Raw genomic sequence first — 12279 nt, 5'->3', positions numbered from 1 at the left:
GTTACCTCTATCTTTGATGCCCTAGTCCCCATTAAAACCTTTACTCTATCCCATTCTGGTTGTTCCCCCAGTATTGTTCTCATCTTTGTTCCTTCAAATCCCAGGTGTGCGGACTTGAGCGTATCTGGCACTTAACTGGCTTAGCCATCCATCATCAGATCTGGCTGGTCCACATCAAGCGCTATCAGGCCTCACTCTCCTCGACCAAAACTGCCCACTACTCTAGGATCATCTTGGAGAGTAAAGATAACTCTTGGCTTCTTTTGTCCATTATTCTTAAATCCTTCACCGCTGCTTCCTCCACCCATTCTTCCAACAAGTGCAAGATGCTCTTGGACTTCTTCGTCATGAAGATTGAGACCATTCGTTCAGCTGCCTCTGCTCCTTCCCCTGGTCCAGTTAACAAAACCTCCCCTCAGGCTCCCTCCGGCCCTAATCCTTGTAATATTCTTGCTAATGCCATGTTTTATTCATTAATAGGTTCGAGAGTCCAGTGTCAGCAACTATACTATATTAAAAAATATAAGGGGCCCAAGTTTCGAGCCGCGCCTAGAACGGCGCAGTCCAGACCTGGACGCTCGTTTTTCGCGCCACAAAGTGCGCCTAAAAAAAACTTCCAGATTCTCCAGCTCCCTGCAGATCGTTTGCAGCTCGGCGCAGCGCAGCAGGAGCTGTAGGGGGCGGAGCCAGATCCCTGCGCTGAAAACAGTGCCGGGACCTCTGCACATACGCGCTACAGTGGGCGCGCATGTGCAGTAGCTCCAGGTGCCCAAAACTGTGTGGGAGGGGCCCGAAGCACGCAGCCCCTAGTCCTGGCCGAATGGGCTCACTGGGACTGCGTGAATAAGGCTCCTCCCACGGCCAGCTCCTGCTTCCTCCCGACCCGACTCCGGACCGGACCCGACTCCCGCTTCCCCCGCCCCCCACCACCGGACTGGACCCGACCCGACTCCCGCTTCTCCCCCCCCTGCCCCTGGACCGGACCTGACCCCGACACCCCGGACTGGACCCGACCCGACCCAACTCCCGCTTCCCCCCGCCCCCCCCCCGCCTCCGGACCGCACCTGACACCGACTCCCGCTTCCCCCCCCCCCCGCCTCCGGACTGGACCCGACCCGACTCCCGCTTCCCCACCCCCCCCGCCTCCGGACTGGACCCGACCCGACTCCCGATTCCCCCCCCGCCCCTGGACCGGACCCGACCCCCACCCCGGACTGGACCCGATCCGACCCGACCCGACTCCCGCTTCCCCCCCGCCGCCTCCGGACCCGACACCGACCCCGACTCCCCCCGCTCCCCCCCCCCAACTGGACCCGACCTGACCTCCCTCTCCCTCCCTCCCCCCGACCCGAACCGAACCGACCTCTCTCCCACCACCCCCCCAACCCGCACTCCCCCCGACCCGACCCGACCCGACCCAACACCACCTACCTGTAAATCTGGTGCCGGGGATGGGCCCTGCCCGAAGTCTCGGGCCCGGCTGGGCCCGGCCCGTTCAGCCTCCCTCCCTCTTCTCCTTTCCCCCCATCTCCTTTCCCCCACATCTCCTTTCTCCCCCCCTCCCCCATCTCCCCCCCTCCCCCATCTCCCCCCCCTCCCCATCTCCCCCCCTTCCCAATTTCCCCCCCCCCCCATTTCCCCCCCTCCCCCATCCCTCCTCTCTCCCTCTACTCCCTCCTCCCCCTCCCCTCGCTGTCAGAAACACAGACACTGACAGACAGAGAATGAGAGACACACACAGACAGACCGACAGAGAGATAGAGACACTGACAGAGACACACTGGAGGGGGGGTGGGGGGGCATCCCAGCACGCTGTTGGAGGGCTCCCGGTGCTGCAGTCAGTAAGTAGAAAATGTTTTATTTATTGATTTAAAAAAAAAATTATTTCTGATTAATTTTTTTTGATTGATTTATTGGTTGATTTATTGATATTTTTATCATTTATTATTGATGATGGCTCTTTATTTGTAAAACTGAAATGTTTAATGTTTGTAAACTTCCCTTTAAACACCGCCCCCCCCATTCCCTACGCTTGATTTGTAACCTACGCCTGATTTTCTAAAGTGTAGACAAGGTTTTTTCGAGCATACAAAAATCTTCACTTACTCCATTCTAAGTTAGTTTGGAGTAAGTTTTCACTGACGAAACTTTGAAAACAGGCGTAAGTGGCCGGACACGCCCCCTTTTGAAAAAAAAATTCTGTTCCAAAGTGAAACTGTTCTAACTGACTAGAACTGGAGCAAACTAAATGGTGAGAATTCCGATTTCTAAGATACTCCGTTCTACACCAGTTGCTCCTAAAAATCAGGAGCAAATCATGTCGAAACTTGGGGCCAAGATTAGCAAATTTTCTGTCCTCTATCATATCTTATATTAATACAAGTCCCACTTACCTATCACCCCTGTGCTCGCTCTTTCATGATCTGCTAGTGCCTCTGATTTCTCATTTTCATCCTCGTGCTTAAATCTCTTCATGGCCACGTCCCTTCCTATTGCTACCTTCTTCCTTCGACTCTGGGCTCTTGAGCATTATTCCTTACCTTTGCTGAATCATTTGCGGCTATGCCTTTAGCTGCCTCGGCCCCACTCTCTGGAGTTCTCTTCCTTTGCCTCTCCATCTCCCTCTCTTTAATGCTCTCCTTAAAATTCCTCTCGCTGACCAAGCTTTTGGTCATCCTTTTTAACATATCTTTTTTTTTTGGCTTGGCATCTGTTATGTATGTAACAATGTAATACTTGCCACCAGAGGGCGTGACTGTTGGAGTCCTAATGGTCACCTGCACACACATGCAGGGCCAGTATAAAAGGTTGGCTGCCATGTTGTTGAGGCACTCGAGTTGTAATAAAGAAGACTAAGGTCACACTAAGTTTAACTCACAGTACTCAGCCTTATGGAGTTCTTGTATACCTAACAATTGGCGATGAGTAACAGAATACGAAACTTCACGCAACCATGGATGCCGTTGGAATATTAGAGAGATTCGTAGAGGGTGATGATTGGGAAGCCTTCGTTGAGCGTCTCGACCAGTACTTTGTGGCCAACGAGCTGGAAGGAGACACTAACGCGGCCAAGCGCAGGGCAGTTCTCCTCACCGTCTGTGGGCCTAAAATATACAGCCTCATCAAGAATCTGCTCGCACCGACAAAACCAACGGAGAAGGAATATACAGAGCTGTGCACGCTGGTTCAGGACCACCTCAAGCCGAGGGAATGTATCCTCATGGCCAGGTATAATTTTTACATGCACCATCGCTCCGGGGGCCAGGACGTGGCGGATTAAGTCGCTGACCTGAGACGCCTCGCGGAACCTTGCGATTTTGGAATTGCGTTGGGGTGAATGCTGCGGGACATTTCGTGCTGGGCATCAGCCACGAGGTCATTCTTCGAAAGCTGCTGGCTGCTGAAACCCTAGACCTGAGCAGGGCCATCGCGATCGCCCAGGCATGCATGGCCACAGACGATAACACTAAACAGATATCTTCTCAACATTGAAGCTCACCGGCAAGTACTGTGCATAAAATGTCGTCGCTCGCAGGCCGAACTGCATATGGCAGGGCCTCTATGTCTGTGGCTGCAAGACCTGTGATGACTCAGAGTCTGCCATTGGGGGTGAATGTGAATCCATTAGCACTGTATTGGCGCTGCAGGGGTTAATCATCGGGCCCATCAATGTCGATTCAAGCACTACATGTGCAAAGGCTGCGCAACAATAGGGCATCTCCAGTGAAGGCAAACGTGCTGCGACATACCACGTGGCAGAGGATGATCGATCCGGCGCGGATCACGCAGCACAGGCAACTCAATCTGAGGATACATATCTTCACCACCAAGAACCCTCCTATAATGCTGAAAGTCAAATTAAATGGAGTTCCAGTATCCATGGAGATGGACACGGGTGCGAGTCAGTCAATAATGAGCCAGAACGCTTTCGAGAAACTTCGGGGCAATAAGGCACAAAGGCCCAAACTGAGCCCGATTAATGCAAAGCTGTGTACCTACATCAAAGAGCTCATACCAGTCATTGGAAGTGTGGCAGTGAAGGTATCGTATGATGGAGCTGTGCATGACCTATCATTGAGGATTGTTCCAGGCAATGGCCCAACGCTGTTCGGCAGAAGCCGGCTAGAAAAGATTAGATGGAATTGGAACGACATCAAAGCACTATCTTCAGTGGATGACGCCTCGTGTGTTCAAGTGCTGAGCAAGTTTCCCTCGCTTATTCGAACCAGGCATCGGCAACTTTACAGGCGCCATGGTACAGATCCATCTAGGCCCCGATGCACGGCCCGTCCATCACAAGGCTCGGGCAGTTCCGTACATGATGAGGGAGAAAGTCGAGATCGAACTGGACAGACTCCTATGTGAAGGAATCATATCGCTAATCGAGTTGAACGAGTGGGCCAGTCCAATTGTTCTGGTGTTGAAAAGCAATGGTACGGTCAGAATCTGCGGAGACTACAAGGTAACGATTAACCGAGTCTCACTACAGGACCAGTACCCGCTGCCCTAGGGAGGTGACCTGTTCGCAACGTTAGCGGGGGAGGGGGGGCAGTCGTTCACCGAGTTGGACCTAACCTCCGCCTACATGACACAGGAGCTGGCTGAATCTTCGAAAAGAATGACATGCATCAACACACACAAAAGGGCTGTTTATATACCACAGGTGCCCTTTCGGGATTCGCTCGGCCGCAGCCATTTTCTAGAGAAACATGGAGAGTTTGCTGAATTCTGTTCCGCGCACCATTGTGTTTCAAGACGACATCCTGAGCACCAGTCGTGACACCATCGAACACCTACACAACCTGGAAGAGGTTCTAAGTCGACTAGACAGAGTGGGACTCAGGCTGAAACGCTCCAAATGTGTTTTCCTGGCGGCAGAAGTCGAATTTTTGGGGAGAAAGATTGCAGCAGACTTGGGACTCCTCAACTATTTCGGTAATTTTCTACCCGGGTTGAGCACGTTGTTAGAGCCTTTGCACATGTTGCTATGTAAGGGTGACGACTGGGTTTGGGGCAAATCTCAATACACAGCTTTTGAGAAGGCCAGGAACCTGCTATGTTCAAATAAGTTACTTGTACACTCTGACCCATGTAACCATTTAGTGCTAGCTTGTGACACCTCATCGTATGGGGTCGGCTGCGTGTTACAGCAAGCCAATGTGTCAGACAACCTGCAACCGGTTGCATACGCGTCTCGAAGTCTGTTTAAGGCTGAGAATATAGTATGGTCGAGAAAGAGGAGTTAGCATGTGTATATGGGGTTAAGAAAATGCACCAATACGTATTTGAACTTCGGTTTGAGCTTGAAACTGACCACAAACCGCTCATTTTGCTGTTTTCAGAGAGGAAAGGTATAAACAGCAATGCTTCGTCCCGCATCCAAAGATGGGCACTAACATTATCCGCCTATGACTATGTTATCTGCCACAGACCAGGCACTGAAAACTGTGCCAATGCTCTCAGCCGGCTACCATTACCCACCACCGGGGTTGAAATGACGCAGCCTGCAGACTTGCTACTGGTCATGGATGCTTTTGAGAGCGAGGGATCACCCGTCACAGCTCGCCAGATCAGGACCTGGACCAGCCAGGATCTCGTGCTATCATTAGTAAAGAGTTGCGTCCTAAATAGGAACTGGTCGGCAGTTCCAAGTGAAATGCAAGATGAAATTAAGCCGTTTCACTGACACAAAGATGAAATGTCCATCCAGTTGGATTGTCTCTTATGGGGTAATCGTGTGGTTTTACCAAAAAAAGGCAGGGAAATGTTTATACGCGACCTACACAGTACCCACCCAGGCATTGTCATGATGAAGGTAATTGCCAGGTCGCATGTTTGGTGGCCCGGCATTGACTCGGACTTGGAGTCATGCGTACATCAGTGCAACACTTGCTCGCAACTGAGTAATGCACCAAGGGAGGCTCCACTGAGTCTGTGATCATGGCCCTCCAAACTGTGGTCCAGGATCCATGTAGATTTTGCCGGCCCCTTTCTAGGAAAGATGTTTTTAGTAGTAGTGGACGCTTACTCCAAATGAATTGAATGCATAATCATGTCATCCAGCACGTCCACAGCCACCATTGAAAGCCTCTGGGCCATGTTCGCCACTTATGGCTTGCCCGACGTCCTTGTCAGTGACAATGGACTGTGTTTCACCAGCTCAGAATTAAACAAGTTTATGACCCGCAATGGCATCAAGCATGTCTGCTCCGTTTAAGCCCGTGTCTAACGGTCAAGCGGAGCGGGCAGTCCAAACAATCAAACAGAGCATGAAATGCGTGACGGACGGCTCCCTGCAGACCCGCTTGTCTCGCATTCTGCTCAGTTATCGGACGCAACCCCACTCGCTTACCAGGGTTCCCCGGCAGAATTGTTAATGAAGAGAGCCCTCAACACCAGGCTCTCCCTAGTCCACCCTGATCTTAATAATCACGTGGAAACCCGGCGACACCGGCAGAACATGTACCACGTTCGCGCGGCTGTTTCACGTGACATTGATGTTAACGGTCCTGTGTTTGTCCTGAATTGTGGTCATGGTCCCAAGTGGGTTGCTGGCACTGTTTTGGCCAAGGAAGGGAATAGAGTGTTTATAATTAAACTGTTAAATGGCCAAACGTGCAGAAAGCATTTAGATCAGACCAAATTGCGATTTACTGACAACCAGGAACGACTTGAAGAGGACATCACCACGACGATCCACCAACACACACCCAACCAGCAATCGACCTCACTGTCAATCACAAGGATGAACCCACCGTTCCTGACAGTCCGGTCAGACCAGCCGCGGTGCAGTGCAGCAATGCTCCGACCGACTCACACACACCAGGGTTTGAACTTAGACGATCAACCAGGGAGCGACGGGCTCCGGATCGCCTCAACTTGTAAATAACTTGTATCGAAGACTTTGAGGGGGGTGGGGAGGGGGGGTGCGGGGAGGGAGTGATGTTATGTATGTAACTATGTAATACTTGCCACCAGATGGCGTGACTGTTGGAGTCCTAATGGTCACCTGCACACACGTGCAGGGCCAGTATAAAAGGTTGGCTGCCAAGTTGTTTAGGCACTCTGGAGTTTTAATAAAGAAGACTAAGGTCACATTAAGTTTAGCTCATATACTCAACCTCATAGAGTTCTTGTATACCTAACAGCATGCATCTTTTCTGATTATGTATCTGTAAAGCACCGGGGTACTTTATTTTGACATTTATGCTACATTAATGCAAGTTGTTGTTGTTGTTGGTGGCCTTAGATTCAATTTTAGTCTACACTTACATTTGTGCTTGGCTTGTAGGGTAAGCCTTGGTCAGGTCATTGGGGGACAGGATGTAAACATGTGTATTGGGATCCCTTATCTTCCTGTTAAAACATATTGGTGGATTGATGGAAGAGTAACATTGACAATGTATGTAGCGAGCTGCACCCTACTATCATTTCAACGAAGGTGCACAGTATACTATGGGAACTACAGGATACAGGTACAACATCTGACATCCAGCAACCTCGGGATCGTGCTGGTTTTCAGATTTTGCCAGATTTCGGTCCTCGATCCTCGCCGCTCCTCTGCTTCTCGCCGCCCGCCGATCCACAGATCCTTGCCTCCCGCCGCTCCTCCGTTCCTCGCTGCCCGCCGATTCCCGCCACTCCTTGCCGCCCGCGGCCTACCCGACGCTGTTTTTTTTAACCATTTTTTACCGGTTTCCTCGTCCCTCGTTGCCCGATGTTGCCATCTTGGCCGCCTCAAACATATCCGATTTTTGGACAATCGGATTCGAGACATTGTACTGTACTATGAAATGCAATCTGAAAAACAGTTATGAATTAATTGTTAGGTTATTTTGTGTTTATGGTTGTGAACACCTGCAAGTTTCCTTCTTCCTCAGATGCTGAGTGCTCATGGGTTCCACGTATTAGCCCTAGACTACAGAGGTATTGTTTTAAAGATTTATTTCTCAGTTAAGCATACAAAATTTAGCGACCTACATAAGCTATAGCCACACCAACCCAAGCCGGCCTAATCTTGTCTGAAGAGCATAGTTATAAAATACGGCAATATGAGAAATACTTTTGTATAAACAAGACAATATTATTTTTTAGTAATAGTTAATGTATAATATATTGATTTATTTTGCATCAGGGTGGGCAGACTCTACTGGTGAACCTAGTGAAGCAGGAATTACTACAGATTCCTTGTACCTCTTTGAGTGGACCAGAGCTCGGAGTAGGAAAAGTCCCGTGTGTCTCTGGGGACACTCCCTAGGCAGCGGGCAAGTATTAAATAACTACTTCATGTATACTGACGGTCATCAGATTATGTAAATAGTGAATATATATATTTTTGGGAATCGAATCGCAAATAATTTCTTGATAAACTTGTAGCAGTGACATATGCATCACTCCTTCAGTATGTTCAGTATGGGGGATACTGAACATACTGTTAGTAATCACGACTGTTGTTGAAGAAAAAAAAATCCTGTGAGTTTGACAGTGTATATAATGCATTTAAAAACCCTATGCCATTTTAAAATACAGTACCATAGTGTTTATTGCACTGGACGAACAACCCAGAAATAATAAGTCCAATTCCCATTATGGCAAATTGTGATGTTGAAACCAATACAATCTGTTCATTGAACTAAAAAAAAATACCATGAAAGCTGCCAGATTTTCACAAAATCCATCTGGTTCACCTACTGTTCACCAGGGAAGAGTACCTGCCATCGTCACCTGGCCTAGCCTACACGTGACTCTCGCCCAATATGGTTAACTCTTAATGCTCTTTGAAGTGGCCTTGCTGGAGAATAAATAATGAAGAGAGCTTTAAAACGCAGTAAAGAATCTACTCTGGGTTCAAATGGTAAGCATGGGTTATTTTATAATTTAGCCTATGGATGAAAATAGATGATTTTAACTACTAAACTGTGCAGTAGACACCTTTGAAAGGAATATTGCAGTAGGACACTTATTTTTGTTACCATGGGAACATTAAAAATAGAAAATATCAAATCTAGTGTATTATAACATTTTCCAAACATTTTCCTTTTCATTTACAGTGTTGCATCAAATACTGCACGAAGCCTATATGAGAAAGGTAAAGATGTAACATTTTCTACGCTCAGTAGTGCTAATTTATAGAGCTGTGTAATATGAAATGCTTTTACAAACATTATGAAGCATATTGTTAAACACCAGAAAGCTTTGCACCATGCCAAGCTTCTTCCTTCCTGATAGAGACGGTGGTTTCCTGGGATACGGTTCCATGGGTAATGGGCTGCCTCTGCTATTGTTTATGTATGAACCTGAACAATGAATGTTAACAGTTTATTAGACCTTAAAGCTAATCGTGCCCTCACTTAAGATGCGCTCATTCCAGCAAAGGTCACTGAATCAGGAAGGAAATCTTGCTTGATTTTCTCTTCCCTTACACCCAGGTTAAGATCAGCTAACTCAACATAGACTGGGAATTTAATCTGGGAACTTTCTGATCTGTATCGCTGAGTTATTCACTGAGCCATCAGAGCCATTGAATATTTTCTCAATCTAAATTAATAGAAGATTGAATTTGATATTTCACTGGAAATCTATGTGTTTTATTAAGTAGGAAGCCCAGCTGATGCTGTTATACTGGAATCTCCATTTACCTCTTTGCGAGAAGAAGTAGCCCATCACCCATTTTCTAAGGCATGTAGGAATGTTTGCTTGTAACATATCTCTGCCCAAGTTTGGAAATAAGAAGTTCATTTATGTTAAAATGTCCATTCATTTTTATTTTGTAACAAATACTTTCAGAAGTTGCTTGTGTTTTATATGTTAATATTACATATGCATGCATGTTTTTACCTGTTTTGCTCATTTCTTCTGATTTCATTTTTTCTATCTTTATACTTTTCACTAGAATATATCTATTTCCAAGAATCCATTGCTGCAATAACAGTATCTGCAGTGTAACATTTTACAAGCAGTGTTAAGACACTGTGTTGTACAGCTAGATTCAACAATATTAATGCTGTAGTGTTTCCTTTCAGTTACAAGGAAAGACTTGCATTTATATAGCACCTTTCATGACCATCTGATGTCTCAAAGCACTTTACTTTTAATTACTTTTGGAGTGTAGTCATTGTTGTAATATGGGAAACGTGGCAGCCAACTTGCGCACAGCAAACTCCCACAAACAGCAATGTGATAGTGACCAGATAATCTGTTTTTTTGTTATGTTGATTGAGGGATAAATATTGGCCGGGACACTGGGGTTAACTCACCCGCTCTTCTTCCAAATAGTGCCATGGGATCTTTTACGTCCACCTGAGAGAGCAGACAGAGCCTCGGTTTAATGTCTCATCCGAAAGGCGGCACCTTCAACAGCACAGCACTCGCTCAGCACTGCACTGGAGTACCAGCCTAGATTTCTGTGCTCAAGTTCTTGGAATGGAACTTGAACCCACAACCTTCTGACTCAGAGGCGAGTGTGCTACCCACTGAGCCACAGCTGACATTGAGAGTGAAGGACTGAGCAAGTCTGAGGGCTTGCTGAGCATCTGCTAGTTGCAACACTCTGCTGTGTGCACTTTTGTTCTTGATTTACTATTGTTTTGGGTTCAGAAAACCAGAATAGATAATAAGTTTCAACACTGGAAAACTGCAATTGTCTCAAAACAGAACTTATCGTGCAGCAAATTTCACCTTCAGTTTGAATCTAACCCAATCCAATGGGATGAAATTATTTTCTGAGAGCCACAAGGGCTTTAAACACAATTATTTTGGGCAATATCAACCAAATCTAAATCAAACCTGAAAGGTTGAGCTCGTAGCACAAAAATGCCTTTGAATTGACACTCTCACTGAGATGCCATAAAGGCAGCTGATATGAGAAAATGTGCAATAGACGGTGGTCTTCTAATGTTTGGGTTAAGGCATAATGTTAAAAGTCCAGTTTCTTAGTTATCTTGGTGAGGCACTGGCAATCCCACCCCCACCTCTCCATTTCAGACAGGACAAATTTGGGAATTTCCTGTGACTTTGCTAATGGAAGAAGAACTAGAGCATCAGCACGATTTAATATTCATGTTCTAGCGTGGGACTTAAACTCAGAACTGAGTGCGATCTACCAACTGAGCCAGTTTGAGACATAAAAGCATGTACTCCTTTACTATTTTAACAATTTATCTTGTATTCTTCCTACAGTATTATAAGTTTTTTCCTGGATTTGAATGGTTCTTTATGGATACAATAACAGAAAATAATATTTTCTTTCACAATGTTGAAAAGTAAGTAGAATGTGACTTTATTAATACAATAATAAAATAACCTGCATGCTTAGTTGCCTATATTGCTCCATTTCTGCTAATTTTTTTGCTGTCCTCTTTGTTACCATTCTTCAAGTCTGAGCCTAGGCAGTAAATGGTTGCAGGCTTATCGATCAGAAGGCCATTATATCTGAACCCATTATTATCCTCATCCATTGTCCACACACCTTCCCTTCATTCAGGGGTTGCGGATTAGAAATCAGAAAGCAAATTTTCACCTCCAAACTATGAGGGTCTAAAGCCCTGGCTGAAGTTATGGTTAAATGAGAGTTTCTTGGTTTATATTGATCAGCTACTCATTAAGTCATCAGGGAAACATGTTTACTTATCTAACAGATTATAAACAGAGGCATAGAGTACAAAAAGTACAGAAGTTATGCTCCAGCTGCAGTATTGTTTCCAATTCTGGGCACCACACTTTAAGAAGAATGTCAACGCCTTGGAGAAGGTGCAGAGAAGAGTTACCAAAATGGTACCAAAGATGCAGGACTTCAGTTACATGGGGTCAGACTAAGCGAGAACACAGGATGGTCTATGATAGGAACGCACGAAGCATAGTAAACAAGGTTGGCGAGTTGCAGGCACAAATAGCCACATGGGAATATGATGTGGCAAAAACGGATGCCTGGCTCAAAAAAGGGCAGGATTGGGAAATCTTCTTGGATATAGGGTGTTAAGGAAAGATAGAAAGTGATGTGGCAGAATTGGTTGAGGAGAATGTTACAGTAGCGGAGAGCCTGGAGGGGTCAAGGACAGAATCTATATGGATAGAGTTTAGAAATAATAGAGATGCCATTACACTACTAGGTATATTCTATAGGCCACCAACTAGTGGGAAAAATATGGAGGAGAAAATTTGCAGAGAAATTACAGAGGTGAAAGAACTATAGAGTAGTGATAATGAGGGACCTCATCGATCCTAATATAGACTGGGATAATAATAGCGCAAAGGGCAGAGAAGGAGAAGAATTTCTGAAAT

General features: G+C 46.4%; 1 protein-coding gene across 7 annotated transcripts in view; it reads left to right on the top strand.

Annotated features, from left to right (window-relative positions):
• The window catches only part of LOC139262325 (lysophosphatidylserine lipase ABHD12-like), a 41462-nt gene that overhangs the window by 13411 nt on the left and 15772 nt on the right, over positions 1 to 12279 (top strand). For 4 of the 7 annotated variants that reach the window (XM_070877497.1, XM_070877494.1, XM_070877496.1 and 1 more), the window contains exons 6-10: positions 7881 to 7926; positions 8135 to 8264; positions 9051 to 9088; positions 9596 to 9678; positions 11179 to 11261. In XM_070877497.1, coding sequence (XP_070733598.1) covers positions 7881 to 7926; positions 8135 to 8264; positions 9051 to 9088; positions 9596 to 9678; positions 11179 to 11261 — 380 coding nt within the window. Of the gene's footprint in view, positions 1 to 7880; positions 7927 to 8134; positions 8265 to 9050; positions 9089 to 9595; positions 9679 to 10275; positions 10457 to 11178; positions 11262 to 12279 lie in introns of those variants that run through there. The other 3 variants (XM_070877498.1, XM_070877495.1, XM_070877499.1) reach the window with 3 other exon arrangements.

Source organism: Pristiophorus japonicus, chromosome 4 (assembly GCF_044704955.1).
Source record: "Pristiophorus japonicus isolate sPriJap1 chromosome 4, sPriJap1.hap1, whole genome shotgun sequence".
NCBI lineage: Eukaryota > Metazoa > Chordata > Chondrichthyes > Pristiophoridae > Pristiophorus > Pristiophorus japonicus.
Note: the sequence above shows the minus strand (reverse complement) of the source record. Positions and strands in the feature narration are given on the sequence as shown.